Source organism: Acipenser ruthenus, chromosome 3, assembly GCF_902713425.1.
Source record: "Acipenser ruthenus chromosome 3, fAciRut3.2 maternal haplotype, whole genome shotgun sequence".
NCBI lineage: Eukaryota > Metazoa > Chordata > Actinopteri > Acipenseriformes > Acipenseridae > Acipenser > Acipenser ruthenus.
Genome location: NC_081191.1, coordinates 25,266,676 through 25,290,985, shown reverse-complemented (window position 1 = coordinate 25,290,985; position 24,310 = coordinate 25,266,676). Strand labels below are relative to the sequence as shown.

Genomic DNA, 24,310 nt, shown 5'->3' with positions numbered 1-24,310 from the left:
ACTTTATATTTCTAGTTAAAGTCAAATGAATGGCTTGTTAAAGAAGGACCATTATCCTTATCTCAATGTACAAATCTATGAATATCAAGTCAAATGAACACATGTATACAAGAATTATTTGATAGCACATGGCCACCCTCTAATCAAAACAGCCCCAGAAGAGCTTGCTTGGCACCTGTTTCATTTTTAAGATAATTTTATATGGAAGGAAAAAAATGTTACTGATATTACATTTGGCATAATTAAAAAGAAAAATAACAACGGTTTTGAACTGTGTCACTGGAGAAGACCTCAGGCCATTAAGTAGCAGACCCTATTTGGTAAAATGTTCCACTGAAATCACATCATATAGCCCCAATGTCTTCTGAAGTGACATGTTGCACAATGAAGGGGCCCAAAGGTCTCTCCCAATGCTCAGATTCGAAACAGATTTGTTACCTGACCTTCAGGCTAAAATAAAAAAAGAAGTGGATGACAGACTGGTCTTAGAGAAGCAGGGACCCAGAAAACTGGGTTTAACAAGCCATAATATGTGGGTGTGTTCTGCTTTCTCCCACCAATCGTCTAACTGAATGAAACCAGGTAATCACTTTGCTATGAAACTAAATAAAGAGATCTGATAGATCTCCTGGGTTACACTTGGGCCACACTTTGCCAAGTTTGCATCAAGCATATTAATAACCCTGCCCCCCCCACCAAAAAAAAAAAATGAATACAATAAAATCTGATACCGAAAATAAAATATTTTTAGAAGTAGGAGTTTTACTTTCATGATTGCCACTGTCTAAATTTGTGCCGGTATTGTACATTCATATCCACCATGATAATACTTTCATTTATAAGCCGGCACTGAAGCCTGAATATATTAATATTAAAAACGGAGGCCTGTTGTTCCAATTGTAAGCATATTCTCAAGTAATTTCTTTTAGATTTTTAATTTAGTTTATTAATGGCAAAATGAACAAACCAGCAGGTGTGGTTGTGTTTATAGTAAGAAGCTAAAAAAAAACACACATATTATGCATTATTACAATAGCCATGCCACTGTCAAGATGAAAGAAAGCTGGTGTAAGATCCTAACCAGCAAAAGTGTAATAGGATAGTTCTCAACGACAGCCTGCAGGACCCTGTCAGAAATGAAAGCATTGTGTTAAATAGGGTGACGAGTGATTTGATAGCTCATCTATCTTGTTCGGAGGATTCTGAACATTTTTTGACACACCATATTGTCAGGCTGGAACACCTGCATTTGTAATACCCAATCTGCTCTTTGTAACAGTTCTTTGTTTTATACTGGGAAAACTCCCCACTGATTTTCAGGTTGCCCCTATCAAATACGATGTTCAGGATCTAGGGATGTATTCCATCAAATACAAACAAGATTTCACAGTACAGCTAATGAATGCTGACTTCGTGACTGACAATGGAGTGAAAACACCTTCCCATACTGGTGTTAAGGCATATGTATAAACACAGTGACTACAGGAGGTCTGGAGATTAGCTGGTTTAGCAATCAATGCTGTGGCTGACATCCACTCATCACTTACCTGTTCAGACTACAATTATTCAAAATAAAAAATATGCAGGTTACCATAGTTGGTTTGTTGATAGATATTTGTGCTGAAATAAGTATATTGCTTCTGTACCCACTTTTGTTGGAGAGTTTTGTATTGCACTATCCTGCTATACACAAGTTATCTTGTCTCATACAAACTATGCTTGGCTCTAATAAGACCCCTAATACTAGGCGAACACTCAGGGATAGACAATGAACAGATTATACTGTACAAGTTCATCCTGAGGCTTTATTTTAAATAATAAGCCATTATGCATCCATAAGGATTGCATAAAGGCCAAGGACATTTTATTTTTTTTTGCCTGCATGTCAAAAGTGTTTCCATGCACTGTGCGTATATGTGAGTCTGCCACACCCTTTTTAGTGCTAATTTGCCCTTTTAGACTTAATCTCTTTTACAGTGGCTTTCTTCACCATTTAATTAGGCCACAGGGAGTAAAGGTAGACACACTCAGTCCATCCCTCCTGAATTTCTTTCACAGATTGTTCCCTTCAAGGATTTTACTTCTGTCACTGAAACCAGACCAACTGAAATGCTAACAAAACATTGCAAAGGATTAATACCTTGAGATTTCCTATGACAAGCCTGTCTTTTCCAGCAAAGCCATGGTTTTCAGAAACATATTCACTGTTTCTGAAAAACTGTTTCTGTAGTGGCAATCAGGACAGAGTAAATTACAATTAAAATGGTTTAACGTTAACCTAAAGGTTTTTGTTTATTACTTAGTTTTGGACTATCTATCTTTCTTCATCTAATGTAATACAATGTTAAATACATAATCACTTGTCCTCTTTTCTTTATGAAATACATGGTGTTGAATATGAGCTTGATCTGTCTGACGAGTTTAATTATTATTTAAAATACAATATTCCAAAAGCTACTGATATACTGTCAATAAATTACTGTTTTGTGGTTTCTGCAGCTAGAGAGCAACAGGAAAAGTAAAGATGGTGTACCCAAACATCGAAGTACATCAAATAGGATCTTATAGCTAATAGGCAACACACTGATTACAAGCCACTAGAGTAATGGGTCAAATTACAACATTGATGAATAGCCAAGGGATTCAATTAACAAAATAAGGGCATCTTAAGTCTTTAATGAAGGTAGCAGAATGAATGAAAGTATTTGGCAGGATCAGAAGTGTCCTGTTGAAATTCTAATTACAGATTATTTGAATAATTAACCCATGATCATTAAGAAGTTTGTTGCCTGCTCTGTATTTCATTATTACACAACAGGAGGTGATGGATCAAAGAAGCTGAAGTGACTTCTCATACCACGGCTTTAGGATTTGGTGTCAATCAATACTATAGATTACTATGTAAGAGATTTATGATCTCAGGCCTCCTTAAATAAAATGTCAGTGCATGACAAGACGTACTGCAGTAAGTGGCCATGTTCTAATCTTTCAAAATACACTGCGTCAACTAACAAATACTTTTACAATAGTGCAGATACATTACTTGGCATCTTCAAGGTGTTTCTTTGGGCTGCTTTAATTAAAAATAATCCTAGGAAGAGTGGTATAAATGATTAAATGTAGATCCCTTTGGATCCCTTCATATTGATTAAATACAAATTATATTTTAGTTGTTGGACATGTCTAAATTACAAAAACAATGTTTATTTACATAGCCTATGCACTTACATCCATACCAAATTTTAATGCATTGTTTCCAACTGCCACTGTTGAAATTTATTGTTTCCATTGGAAACAAATCAAGATCAAACCGCTTTGAATTGAGACTGTCAGTTCCAGTTAAGACTGAATGTTGGAAAAATGTCTTTCTCCAGCTTGTTCAGATAGATTTAGTTACCTAATGAGCAGCAAATGCAAAGGACGCAAGAGGACATTGTTACACTTTGGACTGCATGAGAAATATACAGCTATGCCAAAAGTTTTGCAGCACCCTATAGAATTAACAAATTTTGCTTCATAAAGTTGAATGAAACCTGCTGAATAATGTTACGCTAACATATTAAATTACAGGTATGGACAAAAGCTTTGCATCACCTAGAATTTAAGGATTGAGACATAAAAAGAAACTACAAAATGATATTGCAAAAGTCTACCGGAAGCCATAATAGTCGTACAGTATTACATGGTAGATTTTTTCCATTTTTGTAACTTTTTCATTAAGTATTTGAAAAACTACAAAGCAGTATATAATTCAATATGTTAACGTAACATTATTCAGCAGGTTTCATTTGACTTTATGAATCAAAATTAGTGATTTATACAGGGTGATGCAAAACTTTATATTAGAATGAGTTGAGTGAGATTTACTACCTGGTTTCATGATGCTTATGGAAACACGGCCTAAGAAAAAGCTGATATCTATACTCAAATTAGTAACATACAAAAGCAGTGTTTCCTATGTATATTTTTTTATCTGTACTTTGTAAAAGAATGTAACATTCTGAGCAATGCCTGTTCCACCATGCCATTGAGTGAAACACTGCAGTATTTACCAACAAAAAGGGGTTTGCTTTCTAAAACATCTTATATATTTGTTCTGTGAGCTCATCACCAGCAAGCTGCAGACTGTGCGGAATAATGCTGGGTGGCTGGTACATCAAACCTGTAACTATTTACAAACAGTCTGTTCTTGCTGGAGTAAAAGCCCATCCCTTCAAAACACAAAACAGAATAAAGGAAAAAAAAATACCACTATGCTTACCAAATGTGATAAATATAACATACAATGGCTCATAGTGAATCCCTCAACTTATCGTGTTCGTTGAGGCAGGTCATTATGCAGCACTCATGAGTTATGTGGGCTGCCTCAATTTACTGGATAACTTAAGAGATTTGCTATCACCCTCTGCATATCCTCTCTTTTAAGCTAACATTTACTTTCTGCTATTGAAGTCCCTGAGGCATACACTTCTGAATTGTTTGATCTAAGATGTAATATTTAAACCGATTTTATGTGTGATGCATGTTTATGAACCAAAACAAACATTTCTCAACAAAATACTAAACGTTATGATCATAACCCTGGTTCCCTGAAATAAAAATGTAACCATTACCGTATGGGTATTTATCTCTAAAGACCTGAAACCTGTGACGCAGTCATGGCCAGCCTCCGAGGGCATGAAGGGACTGCGCTCACAGATCTCAGCGTCATTTTTCCTGCAAGCCTGGTTAATGGTTACATTTCTATTTAAGGGAACCAGGGTTATGATGATAACCTAACGTTCCTTTTCAAGTACGAAATGTAACCCTTACCATATGGGTGATGTACCAAAGCTGTCACAAGGGCAATATTGCTGAATAACTAGAATGCTACAAGGCTAAGCCGAGAGTCTGCCTTGTGCATTACCATACAGAACCCTAGTAACAAGTAGCTAGGGTGAAAAAATGACACACACACACACACACATACAGTCAAACCTGCTTATGCGACCACCTTTATTTAGTGACCACCTGGTCTAAGTGACCACTTTAAATTCCTCCCAATTATATTTGTGCTTTTATTTAACTGTATAGCGACCACCTGTCTGCGATCAGCGACCACAATTCTCTTACCCAGCAACAGACTCAAACCTGTATTAAGCACCCTTACACAGGGCTACTGTTATAAGAAAAATATGGTTTTAAATTGTACTTCCTAAATTCAAAGGGATACAGTAACCATTTTAGGAGTCTTATCTGTAATCAATAAAACAACAGTTCTCTCTTGAAAAGGAAGACAGAAAACGTGGAGGAACAAAAGATCCTCCCTAGATGACAGCATTAAACTTATTAAACTTGTAAAGACAGTAAGTGCCAGAAGAACTGCTGAAAAATTCGGCAGTAGAAAGACACAGATACAGCATTTTGAAACAGGCTTGAAGTTTTAGGTTTTTATTTTTGTTCACGTGACCGTGTTTTGCGCCAATTCAATATCTTAATTAAACTCAGGAAAAGCTGTTAATTACTAAACAAAGTCGCTTCTTTTTATCTTGATGTCCTGATTGACTTGCTGATTCTATTTCACCTTCTTCATTATTCGAACACAAGAGCAAGCAATGACATTAATCGCTTCCCTTAGATGCTACTTTAACTTTTCGTTCTCACACTTGCCTGGGAACTAGGTAGCTTCCAATGTGTCCGTTTTGTTTTGTATTGTTCTTTCCCGCTAATTTAACAGAATGTTCTCATAATTAGGATGTAGTGGCTTAAAGGAAAATAAACACAGAAAAATTCAAGCCATACTTATAAGAGTATGAAAACAATGTGTGCGGTAATCGAAAAAGATTATATGCTTATGCTGGCATTGGTTTCAGGATGCAATGAATCAACACGTACCTGAAAGGCAGACACAGGCATTGAAATTTGCAAAGGATTTAAAACATTTTGTGTGACCTGAGACAGGCAAGCATTCATTACTTTCACAAAATAATTTGTTTTGTAAATGCATTATCTAAATGAATGTTATTAAATGACATACTTCCTTTTGTTCATATTACATCTTCTGTCTTTTACAGTGTATGAAAGACATACATAATTACAGGAAAGCATGTCAGAGACAAATAGAAAATGTGTAAGTTATGGGCCCTCTTTTAAGAGACCACCTGTGTCTGAGACTGTCCCTTGAGTGGTGTCTTAATACAGGTTTGACTATACACACACACACACACACACACACACACACACACACACACACACACACACACACACACACACACACACACAGGGAGAGTACATCTGCACAGATCATCTACTCATGTACATATGTACTGGAAATAGGGTACCATAATGCTGTTTGTTTTGCTATTGGGCATAGAAAATCTGGCAGTAGATTCTTTACAATCTACTCCAACAAGTCTGACATGGTCAACTGCAGAAAAAGAGGTAGTAAGAGATGAAGTCAATCAAGAAAATAAATAAGGGCCAACCTACTGCCATAACTAAAGAGTGAGTTTATACATTGATCAGAAGTCAGACAGCCTGCATTAAACTGCTAGTTCAAGGGTGTTCACATATTTTTGTTATGTTAATACTTTAGTATTTGTATGAACTGGAGGTCATTTCCACCAAGACTTCTATGTAAAACAAAATGCTCTTTATTAACTTTTGAAAATACTAAACAAAAATAGGCTTCTGTACTTTAAATGTACAATTCACAGGTAATTCACAGTTATGTACAATATTGTATAAGGACCCTTCGCTATTTCACGGTTTTGAATATTTCACAATTTTGTTATTTGTTAGTTGCGTAGATAGTGAAATAACAATGAAACACTATCCTTGCAATTCATGTCTTGACAGAGGTGTCAATTGTTTTATTGAACAGCCTGGTTCCTTTCCGTTGACCCTGATAACCTATACCAGGGGTCCCCAACCCTGGTCCTGGAGAGCTTCGGGGTCTTCTGGTTTTCGTTTCAACCGAGCTCTCAGTTACTTAACCCTTTCTGGTCCATTTATTCAGCGCGTCTCAGGCGCGTGAGGTCCAATTTATTTTCACACGCACAGTTTATTTTAAACGCGCTGTTTAAAAGTATTTTTTTGTCACAGTAAAACAGGTTTAAAAGGCACTGCATATAAACAGGACATTCAGTACTGCATCTCCAGCCCCACCCCACCCCTTGTTCGCTGTATTTTTCACATACCTCTTCATAGTAGTGCATACCGATAAATCATCTCCTGATCACTCGTTTTATCACCAAGCTCGTCAACAATGCGATCCAAGTCATTATTTTATTATTATAACACCTAAAAAAAGCTCTGCAAATGTCTGTGTTATTCTTTGAGCGCTGGATGCAGAAGCATCTATATGGTGCCGGGGCTATCTGTATTCATGAGATACGCCCCTTTTTTCCGGCTTCTCTCGGCTCCTATTGGTCTCACTCGGCCATTGAATGGTTTTCTCAGCTTTTTCCGGAGAAAAAACGACTAGACTTGTTTTTTACGTCTTTTTGATGATGTTGGACAGGGTCCGACTTTGGACCGGAAAGGGAAAATTGCAATGTGGACCGCAAAGGGTTAATTGAACCAATTATTGGCTTAATTAGTCCAGATTAACATGTGTTCCAGTTCTTTAGCCATTGATGATGTAAAGACACTTATAAAACCTGCAGGATTGGGGCTCTCCAGGACCAGGGCTGGAGACCCCTGCCCTATACAGACTTTCACTGTTACTCTGAATTACACAAACTGAACATCTACTAACATTCTAATATCCCTAGACATGATCCACTGTGGTCATACACTAGTGGGCATATTTCGGGAAGACTAGTCACACATACTGACTGTAAAAGACTAGAGAGCAATGTGACCAAATAAGTTCTGCTTCTTTCTTGAACCTTCTACTAATACTGATAACTGGGCAAACATACTATATCTATTACATTACAATTCTGAAACTTTCTAATACCAAATAAAACTAAAATGCAAACATCATTGAAAGACTACTGATTCCAACATTTCAAAGACAAAAATAAATAAATACTGTCTCAGGCAGAGATCTCTGCATAATGAGAAATGTCTAAATTGCTCAGCTGTTTGCTACAATTGTTCTTTAATGCATGCCTTTGAAATTAATCATAAAGCTTTTACTTGCATTTGCTTTTGTGAAATAAAAAAACAAACTAATATTCAGATGTTGAAAAGAAGAATCACAGAAAGAATCATATGCACATGAATCTAAATGGAAATGAAAAACATGTTACAAAACAAACCCTTAGAAGGTTCAACCTTTCCTTTAGAATCCTAACATGATGTTAGTCTACAGTACAAGTGACAACATCTGATGTATGAAGAGGGTCGTACATTACTTATGTTATCAAGTACTGTTGTATGTCAGACCATATATTTTTTGCCACAGTGTAAATAAAAATTGAAAACTAGAATTATATTTGTAAATATGCAGGATAGAACGATTCCATATATTTACAGATTGTGACACACAATAACTTGTAGTAAAAAAGTTTTACCACAACTGAATAAGATCTCTATGTGAAAATAAATGTGTGACATACATATACCAGTGGAGGCTCCTCAGAGGATGCAAGGGAGGGAGAGCCTCCACAACTTTTCAAAGGAAATAATATATATATATATATATGTTCAATGAAATAAAATACAATTATTGGCTAAAATGTAAGAAAAAAATACATTTTAACCTAAACCCTAGATTCAACATTCCTAAATTAACAGCAATTCTGGCTGCTGAGAGACACACTTAGAGTACTAGCAGTGGCAGATGGTGTTCTGGTCGTGGAGGAGCGTTTTCTTTTTTTTATGAGGGGAGGCTCTGCCTCTATGGCAAACTCCTATCTCCCATTAAACACAGTAGTAGCAGTAGAAGATTGCGTGATCTGAGCACAGGTTTTACTTGGAGGAACCATCCACATCCTCCTGCCCCCTGCTGAAGCGCTACTGCAGTTAGTATGCGTTAATTTATGTTGATTGAGTGTTGATTGAAATGGCATTGTTTCATTTTGCATTGCATCAGAGGTAAGAAACACAAAGTGATCAGTGAAACTTCTTCGACTTCTTCAAATGTGTCAGTACCAGGGATCAGTGAAACTTCTTCAACTTCTCCAAATGTGTCAGTACCAGGGATCAGTGAAACTTCTTCAACTTCTTCAAATGTGTCAGTACCAGGGATCAGTGAAACTTCTTCAACTTCTTCAAATGTGTCAGTACCTGGGATCAGTGAAACTTCTTCAACTTCTTCAAATGTGCCAGTACCAGGGAAAACACAAGTTCAGCAAATACAGCCTTGGATTTGTCTGCTACTGATGAACCGCCGACACAACCGATACTTGTGTGTTATCCAACCTTCCTCATTGCAGATAAGTTCAGTCGTAGTTTTAATGATTGGAAACACATGCACCAGGCCTGTACAAAGCATGAATCGAGTAAAGCTCATGCAGTAGCAGTTAGCAAGTTCAATAGCTATAGACAGTGTCAGCAGTCAGGCCGTGGAAACGTTTTTAATCAGTTGCATTACATCATTACGTCATAAATGGCCCGTCTGTGAAAATTTGGGGCCCAGCCAAGAATTAAATCCTGCAGCCGCTACTGCTCCAGAACTAAAGTTTGTCTGAATTGCTTCTTTTATATTACATAGATATATTTCGTATGTACAGAACGGTATCCAATTATTTTGTTGGTCATTTATTAGGTTTAACAAATTAAGTTGATAATAGGTGAAAGTCAGACAAAAAATATATAATATTTTATGCAAAGTATGTTAAAGTGATGTGGTCTTGAAATCTAAATGCTATATTAATGTTGTACTTTAAACACACGTTGGCAGTGTGGAACAGTTCAGTTTATTAGAATAAATTACAGTGGACTACTGTTTTTTTTTTCTGCTGGCTGGTGGAGAAAATGTGTTTAACAGCTTTGAATTGGGGCAAAACATTAAGATATGAAAAGTGTTGTCAGTCAGAATAGAATAATACGATTCTTCTGCTGCTGGTGGCTGAAGGGGACCCCAAGACCTCTGCTTTTGTTTTGCCGCCACATTCTTTTTTGACCACCAGCCGCCACTGACATATACAATATGAAACTCAATTTATCCTGATTAAAATTATTATACAACAACCGGCCTCTGCTCTCTTATTGTTTTCTACGGAGGGAGACATTCTGTTATTACTCATGGCTCAGATGATACTTTTTAATTACATCTTTTCTAAAACCACTGTTTACTAATGAAACACTTTAAACTGAAGTTTTGGCCCTACATTGCTTGGTTCAGACAAAAAGTGGTAAATAACTAACTAACTTTAAATAGCTGTAGTATAATAGTGATAATGGCATTGCTGTGGCATGTTCCTTGGTAATAAGGGAACTCCTTTGTTCAAACAATGCACAGTAGTTTCATTATTACCTTGTATCATGCCACAGCAATGCCATTATCCTTTAATTTTCCTGTGTGAACAACATAAACAACCATTGCTAGGAAAATCATGCACAGATATTTATCATCAGATTTGTAAACAATGGACCTGTGTTAATACTAATATAAAACCTAATTAAATATCAGATTGGCCCTAACAAGGCTGTGTGGGAACCTCAGTCATTTGGGTTCAGAAATGTGACATACAAGTTTTGGTAATAACACAGATGATTTTCTAGCATTGGGAGTTTTATACTATTGTCAAGTAGAAACTACGGACCTGGTAAAGCATCTGCTCAAAAGGTAAAGACACCATTTATGAAGCTGTTACTCCTCCCTTTAATAAGTTACCAGTTTAAAAACAATACAAATACTGCAGAGGGTTGAAAGGGCCTGAGCTTGTCAAGTTTGATGATTCACCCAATCATCACAAATATTTTTGTGGTGTAATCCAAAGATTTCTGAATAATTTGATTTGTACACATCAGAAGGTGTCATGGCATGCATGTGACAGAGTGCAGGTGTGGACATCTGTCATAATAAATCCTATTTAGGTTCAAGCGTTACACACACACAACTGAAGGAGCTCCACTGAACCACAGAAAAGGAGAGAGAGAGAGAGTGTACACAGGGCTATTGGCAGAACACAGAAGACAGAATGTCAGATTTCATACTCTGCAGACATCTACAACAACTGATGCCTTGTAGTCAGAGGCTGTTAAATTACCTGTGAAGGGTTACCAGCAGCCCTGAACGTTTTCTTCATTGTTTATTTTGTTCCAAAAGGCTCTTGCTCTTTGTGCTGATTGCTCTAGCTGACAGCACAGGAAATCTGGATTTTGTAAACAGGGTGCTGCTGTATTGAATTACAGGTAACAAGTGTGAAATCAACCTGCTAGGGCTGGACCTCTGCAAAGAAACCCCAGTGCAAAGACAAGATGAGGGTGGAAAAGAGGCCCAAATACAGGAAATCAATTGCAGTTGATACCATCAGTGGAGATATGTTCAACTGCACATGTTACCCATTTTCTTAAGTGGCACCCAGGAACCTTGACCTGGCTTAAAAAATTTAGCGGTTTGTTCCAAATGATTGACAATTATGTTTTTTTTTAAAAGTACTTCATATACTGTATAAAACCAGAATTAAATGACAGACCATATGTCTGTTTAGCATAATAAATTTAGTATATCTAACTTTGAATTTGGATAACATTTAAAAAAAACACTAACAGTATCTGTAACACTAAGACACCATATATATTGAATGTGCATACAACAGCAGTAGACCACATTAACATATCATGGCTATGTTTATTAATATAACCCCCTAAATGCTGTAACAGTGGCCTTCATCGATAGGTTTTCTCTCCTCTTTTAGTGAGATCCCACTGGGTTTTTAGGGTACAGTCTGGTCACTTAAGTCATGAAGTGCTGATCTGGTGCATTGGTTACGTAACTTGTGGTTGTTGTTTTGATTTTGTAGTTCTGGGAGAAAGGATGTCACAAAATGTATTGAAAGAGAGGAAATGCAGCCTTGAGGATGCTACAGGTACTAATATGACAGCGATAATTACTTGTCTTCTGAAGAATCAGTTGAGATCAACACTGATTTTAATACTGGCAGTGAGGAAAGAATTCTGTGCTCACCTAGCCCACAGAAATAGTTGACAAGAGGCAATGATGCTTTTACATCAGACAACAAATTTAACCTAGAGGTAAACAACATAACTGTACACAGTAAACTCACGGCAGCTGGACACTGTGTGATATGGAGGAGGATGTGTAAAAACTTTCCACTGTAACACAACACTTCCAGAAGATAAACAAAACTATTAACTTTCTTTCTAATAAATGTCCTTAGTAATAATAATAATAATAATAATAATAATAATAATAATAATAATAATAATAATATGTAGCCCTTAAAAAAATGTAAAACATGTAAAAGAATAAAAGTACGGGTAACTTTTTTTTTTTTTTTTAATTAGGAGTTAAGTGAACATTCATGAAGGTGCTAGAATGTATTAGCAAAAGTAAAAATAAATAAATAATAATAATGTACAGCTTGTCATTCAAACCGGAGAATAATTGCTATTCCTGTTGGGCTTACTGTATTGCTGATGACATTGACAGACAACATTCAGAAGGTGTGTACTAGAACAGAGATTTTCTTTCATGAGCAGAAAAAGGTCAAATACATAAAATAATACTGTATTTACGTATTTTTCAGGTTAAAGTATACATGCCTCTTACATGCCATAAAGTAAAGAGACACATAACCCCCCCCCCCCCCCCCAGCGCGGTTCTGCCGCCAATGAATTTAGCTGTGTTTGTTTTGCCATGTATCTCTGTAATATATATCTGCAGATTACAAGAAACAATATTTGTGTCAAGGAAAGTTGAGTATAAGCGAGGGTTTACAAAACAAGATTAATATCATACGCTATGCCATGGAGAAGATTATTTATTAAAAATATATGTACCATCAGCTTGTTATGCCCCAAAGAGCTCCAATTATAAATTGAAATTAGGGGAAAACAAATGTTTTCTTTAATGCGGTTATTTGTAATACTAATTTCACACTTCTCTTTCTTGCAGTATTTCATAATTGCGGTGCTGAATCCACAAATGAATAAATTAGTACAACCAAAAATCGGTTTGAATGTTGCTGTTTTTACAAAATTTACATATTGCTTAAGGTACATAAACTTAGGCTAAGGGATTTTAGATTGAACTTGATTATCTTTTACCTTAGATGGCTCAATTATTATTGTTTATTTCTTCTATAGATATTTCCACACCACAACACTTCAACAGTGTACATTTATTACAATAAAACCATACATACTGTTAGATTCAGGGTTTAAAAAAATAAATGTAGATTCAACCATCTAGTCTTCACTTGACTGATTGTGCTGATTACTCTTATAACAGAGGGAAAACGTTGCTCTTAGGCAGCATAGGCACTATAAATACTGCCACTACAGATTTAGGGGCAGCAGTGTGGAGTAGTGGTTAGGGCTCTGGACTCTTGACCGGAGGGTCGTGGGTTCAATCCCAGGAGGGGGAAATTGCTGCTGTACCCTTGAGCAACGTACTTTACCTAGATTGCTCCAGTAAAAAAAAAAGAAAAAACAACTGTATAAATGGGTAATTGTATGAAAAAATAATGTAATTGTATGTAAAAATAATGTGATATCTTTTAACAATTGTAAATAATAATAATTTAACATGAATGTTATGTAAAATTAGCTTCTGAGCAGCTGAAAATGTACTGCATCATGTTGCAGAAGAAAAGACTGAAAAATTAATAAGAAACCGTGGAAAACAGTTGCCGCAATTAAGGGTGGGCCTATTTACTATTTAATTGATCTGCTTATTAAACAACTTATGTGGTCAGCTAGTTAGCCTTATGCAAAAAATACAAAGTGTTTAACCTGTTCCTTTTAGGTACTATACCTTTAAGTTAAAGGCTTCTTTGTACTAGGCCTACCTGCCCTTGTGATGCCACCTTGGGGAATCTAAGCCAAAATGGGCATTAGGGTCACAAGCAGATTACATTGTTATGGTTTAAGTAGAAGAAGCAGATCTTTTCTATGGCGCATACAAAACCAGCAAGGCCTTTTCGATTAATTTATTATTGTTCACAGATTGCAGGACATGTCATTTCTAAAAATAAAATACAATCAATTAACCAGAAGACCAATATTGCCAGAACCCCTTTCCCACAACTTTCACTGGTGCTGCTATTGCTTAATATTGTGTTCCACATACTGTAAAAGGTTAGGTCACGCTATAATTCAACTGGACTAGTGCAAAGACAAACCAAATAATGTATCATGTTTCTTTATGTATTTATTAAGATGAAAAACACCAGCAGTGCAGTAGGCTTGGAAAAAAAAAAAAAAAAATGTATACATATATATATATGTGTGTGTGTGTGTGTGTGTGTGTGTGTGTGAAGGTTTGCTGTAAAGGTTTTCTTTAAAGGAATACTTCATATCATCTACATTTTTCAAATATTTCTAGACTGTTCAATATCCTCATATGTTTCCCGTAGGAGTCTCAATTCTTGTTTCCTCTTTGATCATAGTAAGAAAAAAAGATGCATGTAAAAAAAGAATCATATTTTTCCTGTTTTGGAGAATGGTGGCTCTCATTGATCTGTCATCTTTATGCATCCAGTGGTGATTTTGACTTGCAAGTGCCATTTCAGTCATTACTTGGTTTGGTTGCAACGATTAGAGCTAATTAAATAATAGGAGGGAAACAGTTGGCATCAGGCAGCATAGGCCCCATAAATACTGGCAGTGCGAAAGATTTTTTTTACAAAAAGCAGTACAAATAAGGTTATTTTAAATGTTTCCAATAAAGTAAGGGCATAAAGCTAGATATAGCACCCATTAAAGCACAGTTAAACAAACAAAAGTAATTCCACCAGGTTTATCCTCCATCAAAAAAAAAAAACCAAAACAGAACATTTTTAAAACATTGTATGCAACGGAAAAAAGGAGAAAAATAAAAAGCTTTGAAATATGACACCACTATGCTCTGAAGGCCCCTGCACTTATTGTTCTAAAGGCCTAAATAAATTAAGGGCTGCAAGATGGCTATGTCTTCGACTATTGTATGCAAACTATGGCATTAGTTACTGCCTTTGCCCTTCTGACAAGTGCAGTGATGGAGATAAATGAAAAGGCTGCAGCATTCTCATTTCCTATGTACAACCTGCATACTGAACACAGGTTCATGCTTGGAGGCGAACAGTGCGCATCGCGCTTACATTCACTCATAACCCTAATGTTCTATTCATTTTGTTTAACTTAAACCCTTTCGGAATTGAATGTCATCCAGGGTCCTCCCCTGCTAATTATATACTTTTTTGTTTGAAGAAGTGGACCCTTTTATTGCTCATAATTCCAGCTATCACATGCCTTCTTCAGATCAATAGCACGTAGTTAAGTGGATGAAAAGGCTAAATGTGACTGCCGTTTGCAATGCCAGGGGTTATTCAGCATTTAACTGCCGCACGGGCATCATTTTTAGAATGCTAAATTTGGGTCCCAGGTGGTCAGAAATTCATAACCTCTTTATTTCTGAATTAAAGGTCTTTTTTTTAGATGGGTTGAATACCAGAATAGTTTACATTAAAAACTGCTTGGAACCTGCAATTTTACACATTCCAGAGCTGCTTGCCATAGATCTTTGATGGCAAAACCACCCAGGTTTAAGTGCAATAAAAATCAATAAATATTAACCTCTTCTGACATTTCCAGCGCAGATACTTTATCAATTGCTGTCAGGTTATAAAACAGCCAGTGATATATTGTATTTTTTTTAGATGGAAATCAATAACAAACTTGGAAATCGATGTAGATTAACAAGAGTTCACTTGTGCAACTTTGTAAGACAACAAAATACAATTGGATTTCGTATTAAATCGTACAGTGGATCAAGGGTTTTCATATACTATAGGTGAAGTAAATCTTGTTGACAGTACTTTCTTTTTTCCCCACTATGTCCAACTCAAAGATTATTTTACATGGCTTCACGATATGTATGTTTGTAAACCAAAAACTATTTTATTTGTTATAATCTTTGGAAGTACTGTGCAATTAACACTTATTTAAGACGAATACGGGTTTCATTGTATCAATTTAAGCTTATAGGGATCTAAACGTTGGTGGCTCTAAACACAGCTGTTCTTTAAGTTCTGTATTAGTCCTGGTATTCAGAGCTGATTTATTGACCTTCTGATTAACATAATATAATATAATATAATAAAAACATGGTTGAAATAGGTCTGCAATATGTTTAGGGATGTGGTATAAGGAAATTGGTAGTAATTATTCCTGGCAATAATTCCCGGAAATTAATTGCTGTCAAACTTTTCTATTTTCTACATTTGCCAAGTAATATTTCTGGCTAAATAATCAAAAATGTTATGTAAATTAAACATGCTTGACGATACAGAAAATAAAACTGGTACCAAAAGATAGAGGACCCACATCACAATAAACAGGTACATAATACAAGTTAAGAATATTAGCAATCTGAGAATATTACAAATAAATAAATAAACAAATAAACACATAATATATATTTATAATATATATATATATATATATATATATATATATATATATATATATATATATATATATATATATATATATATATATGTATGTCGGTATATAGTCTGTGGGTGTACAGTCCCATAGACAGATGTTAACCTTTTAACCCGTAGGAAGGCCCATCAAAGGGCTCCATCTTGGAATGATTGGAATGATGATGAAAATGCCATGACAAAAAGCGAAATTACCAGCAATCTTGCTCAATATTTTACACTAGGCAGTTCAGTAGCAATTGTGTTTTTAGTACTACCAAATATAAAGTAAAATGGTCCTTAAGGTCTACCAATGTTTAGATGATTAAAACAGACCCCATAACATTACTATAGTACAATACTACAACAGCACTGTCATGTACCCACATTTCAATAGGTTATATTAGTAGCATCAATATTAATATTTTCCTTAAATTATATAATCTATCAACCAACAAATGATGGTGAGGCTTTGTGTGTTTATTTCTTTGTACTATTTTAATTTACCTTCTTAAAGAAATAAACTGTTACTTTTTAAAATTAATATTTAAAAACAACAAAAAAAAATCATATTAAAATTTAAAAGATCCCTACAGGATATTTTTTCAAAATCCAAGGTGTACTTGGAACGCTTGGTTTTTTTTTTAGACTGTATTAACAAAAAAAAGCAAGAATGAATAATGAAAACCTCAATACTGTCAATTAAGATTTAAGATACCAAGTCACCCAGACCTCTGTGGGGAATTTATTTCAATTTTATTTACGTTTGTTTAGCCGGGCAGTTTGAAAGATTATGAAAAATTGCCATTTACAAAGATATGGAAGTGACAATCATTGTAAACATGCCCTAGGCACCTGGATATTTTTCATTAATAATGGTGAGTTCCCTTAAACCCACTGGTCTGTGTTCAGCAAAGAAAAGTGATAGCAGCCGTAGTTGAAGAGCCAGACTCTCCCTGGTTCTTTTCTGGGGTGGGGGTGTCAGTGTTCCACAACCCACTAACGACAAACCATACCATTAGAAAATAATTGTCAGTAACATCTAATAATTACAATAATTTACTATTAGCAATATTCTATATAGACGATTTTGTATTTCAATATTTTTTTAAAACACACTACACAGCTTTCTCTGTTTCTTTGAATTGAAAGAGCAAGCCCATTATTCAAGGTGAATATTTTATTCCAAACACACACTAAAGTTTAAATTCCTCATGAAAGATGTGGATGCCAACCTGTCAATCAATCTGACAGTCTATTGAAAGTCTGCAGTTTAAGCTGTGACAAGAGTGAGCCTGTTTGAACTGCAGCTATCAAAGGAAAATAACAAGACTAGCCATCAAAAATGATTTGCTTGTAGCTAAAAGTCCAAGTGTTATTCTGACAGAGTACAATCGTAGTCAGGTTAATTCGATATCTACCTTGTACATTTTGTCTCCCCTTTTTGTCTTGTTCTGCTTCCTTTGATTTGATGTTTGAACGTTTTTCCTTCCATAAAAAAAATAATTTCAATATAAATGCAACTTCCCAAGAAGTAGTGGAGAAGCTAAACTTGGGCTATCAAACAGGACCCATGCTGTGTTTAATGATTATAGATAATGGCTGTGTTCAACATGCTGTCCTGCGCATCCTGCATTTGTGTTGTTGTACAATCTCCTGGGTAAGTCACTGTCAAAAACAATTCAACTAGCCTTTTTGAATGCACATAAAAAGAAAGCAAAATGAAAAATAACAAGGTTATTTTATATCAAGAAAGAATGTAGTTTTATTTAAAAAAAATGCAGTATTTAAGAAATAGCTTGTGACTGGACAAGCTTTCTGTGTGGGTCATTCCAGTGCTGGTGGATCAGCAGTTGTTACTCAGGATCTTATGTTAGTAAGTTCAAACAGTTCAAATGTTTGTCTATCATATTGTGGGAATGTTGTCATGACTTCCTCTGAGTTTGAAATCCCACTTACCTCTGTTGTGAACATGAAAGTGGCAATAGAAAAATAAATAAAAAGGAATGTGAACTAGGAACGTAAAGTTAAAGTTATTGATCGTTTTGCCAAACCTAAAACAGATGAAGACCTAAATATCATTGCCAGCGAGTGGATTTCGAGAAGTACTCAGGCAAAATGGAAGTGGCCTGTAAGCTTTTCTGAAACAGCCGAGTTTAAAATCTTTGTTCCTGAACCTGTCCAGAAGATGTGGGAAATAAAAATTAGAATGGGGGTGTTTATGTGGAAATTAATTTGTAATTATGAAAACTTTTTTTGACATTATGTTAATGTGTAATTGTATTACTTTTAGCAAACTATATGTAATGCGAAACTGAACATTATGTAATGCTATAATTAACTAATTGTTGAAATGATTGTTGCATAATTAAATGGTATTTGCTTTTCTGTTGAAATGTTCTGACTGTGGTTTAGTTGGATTCGTAGCACAAACTGTGGATTCGTCAATCAACAATATATCTGCCCCGCACTCCCCTTCTCTTCAAAGCCACACAGACACTTAGCTAAATGATTAGCATCATTAATCAATCAAAAGATCAAAGGGGGGCATCACAGAAATGTTTTAAATTTGGGCAAATCCTCAGAGAACTAAATTACCCAGCTGGATTGTGTCCCCACGGTTGCTCCTAAGCAGAATGGTTTTAACTGGAACCCTCGTTTGCTTCTACTTCATCCATAGCTTTTTTTTTATGTAATATTGAGACTTCAGACCCTTTAGATATGTGAAACCAATAAGATAAAACAACAATTCAATTATATGTTACCTGCATGCAGATAGGCTAGATCTGGATTCTCAAGGTCTGGGTGGCTTTCTTTCAGATGATTACGGAAGTCTGTTGGGGAATTGGATCCGTAGTCACACCTGGGGCAGTTGTACATTTTCACTCCCTCGTGTTTGCCTGTGTGGAGGATGTGCTTGCGGATGTTTTCTGCACAGTTGGACCTTGGAAGGAGAAAAAGAGCATTGCATTTATTAAAAACATTTACCTGATCATGTTTACTTTATAGGCAAGCTTAAAACTGCTTAATACATCTCATCTGAATAAAGCTTAACATGAAAATACACATTAAAGGAAAGCTACAGGTCTGTCAAGTTTACCCTTTTGGACTGTTCAATATGTATCATTGCAATTGAGACTGATTTACATGACTAACCAATAAAGCACATCTGTGAACTACATTTTAAAATCCCAGCAACTACCAGGTTACCAGACAGCTTACCATTAAAGCAAAGTGAGTTGCACATCACAGTGGTGTTCACAAAAAGCAAAAGGCAGGAAAACTGAGTTTGTAATATTGCTAATACTGACCGCTGTGAAATGATTGGAGGCCATAAAAAATGTTTCAGTTGAGATTACTGGAAAGGTATAAGAAATGAACATGCCTTTTATTACATTCAATAACTTATTTCACTACCCCTGCTATCTTTGTTTATAATATTTTCTTCTCTTTCAAAACTCTGTAAAGGTACAGTACAGCTCTCCATCATATTGTTTTGCACCCATTATATCCCAACATGTTATCCTTGTTGGGCAGAGTGTCCCTTTCCATTCTGTATTCCACATTCTCAGCCACCCTGCTTCACTAAAACTGTGGGATGGTTTATTGACACAGTTAAATCTTTCTTCTGAAAGGGTAAGGGAGTATTGGGCTCTCTAATACTACACCTGTAGATTATAGGAGAGGGCTGCTGTATAGTGTTGTACCTTCAGAGAAAAAGTCAAGGGCCAGTAAAAAGTAGATCATTTAAGCAAAATCACTAGTTATTACAGTACACATCTGAATTACTTAATATTCACATGCTGTGTACAGACTGTATTTACTTAAACTGTGTTATCAAGAAAATCTTCTTTCAGGTCCCACATATGATTTTAAATAATTTCTGTCTGGCCACCACACCAGAACAATATGTACCAATACAAAGTTACAAATGCAAATGTACGTTTTGCACAAAAAAAACAAGATGCTGAGAAATAATTAAAATACTGGTATGGTATTTAAAATATTTTCAGAAATGAATATACATTACAGAATAAGCATTCCATTATCCATAAGAAACAAAATATGTATCTTATATCTGTATTCCCTTTAATTGTTAAGCAGATATTGTATCTAGCACCATACTTTGTAATTAACTGTTAATTGCTTACTGCAGAATGAAGAATCTGTCCCAACAATTTTGTCTGGTATATAACGTCTATATTATGTTGATTAGGATTTTTGTTATTAGAGGTACCATTCCCAAACCTTTTTTGCCTAGTGGCTTGAGAGACAGATTAAGTTAATTACTCTGAGGATACCACCTTAATTTCACACGTACACATGTTAAAAGATGTCCAGTAGTTAATAAGCATGTAGAGCTGATGCAGCACTTGTGCCCAGTGGAGCAATCCTGCACGAGGTGTACAGAGTAATCCTGTATTGTGGACTAGTTCTGATCTCAAGTGCACTAAGCTGCTGAGTCCTGCATCTTGATGAGCATTTTAAACAGACTATAGGTGTTGTGACATTTTTGTATGCTTGTCAGAATTTGGATATGTACTGAACTGCATACGCATAGTCTTTTTTAGGGTTTAAAACACATTCAAATCCAGTACACAATTAATCTGACGGAACTGAAATGTTACAAATTAACAGAATTTGGTACATGCAGGAAATTCTGACAGCAGAAAACAATATGTTAGTTAAGGTTTAGGTTTCAAAATGCCCATTAGGGTTTGGTGCATACACCTGTACTAGAAAATAACAGTACCATATTCCGATGTAGTATAAGTCAGCAGTTTATAAGCACATTAAAATATGAAATCCAAAATACGTATTTTTCTAATATGTATTGTCATTCAAACCACATCTATGAGTCAGTCTTAAATATGAAAATGTCGCTATTGCTTATTATTTATTATTATTTATTATTATTATTATTATTATTATTATTATTATTATTATTATTATTATTATTATTATTATTTATTTCTTAGCAGATGCCCTTGCTTGTAAAGAAACATTGTTTGTGAGCATGTGTTTGAGGATGAACTAAAGATAGTGTATGTTTTATATGTGCTGCTCAAAGGACTTTACTAAAATCCTCTAAAACTTTGAAATTGGTTATAACTTATATATATAAAAAAAACAACAACAGAGTAATAGGTTACATTCACAGTGATAAGAAAGGAAGACCACCATATTTCATGTCATACTGTAGGTCCACTTGATAAAAAAAGGCCTATATAATCCTTTTTCAAAAATAAGACCCTGTTCATTTTTTAGAAACTTGCTTAAATGTTCATCTTTGTCCCTCACAACTCTTGCAAACGTCTTATTTTAAAGGAATATATAGTGCTCCCGAAAGACATTTTCCCATTTCTATTCTCTTCAACTCCTGTGAGCCCTTGTTCTGTGTGATAAGGCAATCTCCTTGGGGATCTGAGCTGTGTAGTTTTGCACCACGAGTGACAAGGACTCGCCTTGAATAACTGCTGTGCGCAGGTTGTAATTATGTCAGCTGGAGTGTTGAACAAGGGGACTGATTAATGTGAGCCCCAGTCCAGGCACAGTCCCTATCAAAACCTTCGCACAGACCAGCAGCGGGGATGGGTTACGGCAGAAAGACAAAAAGAAAAAAAATGCTGCATCGTCCATGATAGATGAATTGCTCCAGGAGTCTTCAGGCAGATGTTCTCGGACAGTATAATACACAATTACTCTCCCTTATCACCTTCCGAGGGACACTAAAGATTCCTCCTAGATTCATGTGAATGAAGGCAAAATTACTTTTACTTTTACAACAACACCTCACTTATCAAGATGCTTTGGAACTTCTTTCTGAAAACAAGTACAATTATTATTTTGCTCCACAAAACTGTAACTGGGTTTTACAGAACAGTCTGCTGCAGAATTACACTATATTAAAACAACAATAATTAAGGTACTTTACAGTATTATAGAGGATATTTTAATATTACTGTTCAAAACTAAGTAAATATACTGCAAGAAACAAAAAATCTAAATAATAAAATGTAGCACAGATTTCTGAAAAGAAAAAGGGTTTAACTTGATTTTACCAAAACAATATTCATTATTATTATTATTATTATTATTATTATTATTATTATTATTAAAATAAGTTATTAACCTGCAGATCCCTTCATAAAAAAATGAAGCCTTTTTTATTTATTTATTTTTTACCAATAAGGTTCCTTTTGTAACAATGTAAAGTTATTCCATTTTTTTATAAGTGTATGAAATGGAATAATGGAATATAATTAAAATGTAAAGTGTTTTCTTGTAATGGGTATGAACAAAATAAAACTATATCCACCCACACCCACCCGATTGACCCGTTATGTGTGAATATGTTAAAATAAAACCTGATTAAACAATGAATTTTTAAAAAAGAAAAATGTAACTCTTATTGTTCCTTCATTAAATACAAAGACAGTAAAAATAAAGCCAAACAATATACTTTGCTGAATATTCTGTGTTTGTGTGATACACAAAACACATTTTCTTTTTGTATCTCTTAAAACAAAAATAAAACCATGGCCATCAAAAAAGACATCTCTTTACAGAAATAAAGGATTATAAATGATGACCATTTCCAGAATCCGCAGGTAATAATGTCTCATTATGCTCCCTTTCCTGGAACTAAATTTAATACCCAAAGATATAACTACCTCACCTTGGGAACCTGGAACGAAATGTATTTAACAGCATGGCGATGAAGATCTGAAGAAGACTAAGTACTCAGAAGTACAGATATCCTCCTTTCCAAATATCTAGTTTATACAGTGTATATACACTTGGGGTTAGACATTAAATACCTGCAGTACACATCATACACTATTGTGTAAACAGGCTGTCCTACACATTCAGAACGGAGAATCTGCAATGTCATAATTGATTGAATTGCAAATGAACAGACAATTTAATGACGGATGATAAATTTGTCCGGAGACCTTGTCTATGGGTGCTCGACAGCTACCCGCATGTTGGCTGGCTAGGAGAAAACATGAACAATATCATGCATACCGCAGATAGGAAGTGGCACGTAGGGCCACCTCCCCCCAAAAGACGAGGCGTCAAACCATGAATGGATAAAAATACAAATCGATGATTAACACAAGGAGCCGCAGTGGCGCACTGCCACTTACCCCCAAAACATATGGGAAAAGGATGAATGAAAAGTGAAGCAGCTGAGACTGCACTGCACTGAGGGATACAGCCCAGCCTCTCCAGCCTGACCATGCATCCTGCAGAACTAAACACGAACCGCTCAGCAATCAGGTAAGGAAAAACCCCCTATTCATATTTTTTTATTTTTTCAATGGTAGGGGGAAATCTCAGGGAATCCATGGCTGAGGGTAGCCCTTCCTCTAGGCTCTAAGATGGTCGTCTCCCATTTTGGCCTCACCGCGTGTGACTGAGAGGTCAAAACAAAAGAAGTGACATGATTGAAAGTAACATGGAGTTTTTATGGTGCTTGGTGATGACGTGTTGGTTAGGGGCAGATTCTCCTGTTAGAATATAAGTGGGGTGTTAGAATATAAGTGAGTATATAAAATAAAATAGAAAAAATGGGAGTGTGCACATACCATGTACTGTAAATCGTATAGCCCTTTAATTGTAAGTACCAGGGTTCTTGTACTTCTTAGATGATTTGGCAATGCGCATAATATCCTTTCTGCTGATGACATAACTGTAGAACTCCTTGCAGCTCATGTTGAAATTCATTTTTACTTGCGTTTTGCATCTCACCAGCTCAATAATGCTTCAATTCCTCACGCAAG

At 35.5% G+C, this 24,310-nt stretch overlaps 1 protein-coding gene across 2 annotated transcripts in view; it reads right to left on the bottom strand.

Annotated features, from left to right (window-relative positions):
• Positions 1–24,310, bottom strand: part of LOC117394736 (zinc finger protein 407-like) — a 274,187-nt gene that overhangs the window by 56,398 nt on the left and 193,479 nt on the right. The window contains exons 8-9 of one of the 2 annotated variants that reach the window (XM_059012746.1): positions 19,289–19,467; positions 18,320–18,700 (exon numbers count right to left, since the gene is read on the bottom strand). In XM_059012746.1, coding sequence (XP_058868729.1) covers positions 18,633–18,700; positions 19,289–19,467 — 247 coding nt within the window. In that variant the 3' untranslated portion in view covers positions 18,320–18,632. Of the gene's footprint in view, positions 1–18,319; positions 18,701–19,288; positions 19,468–24,310 lie in introns of those variants that run through there. The other variant, XM_033993241.3, reaches the window with a different exon arrangement.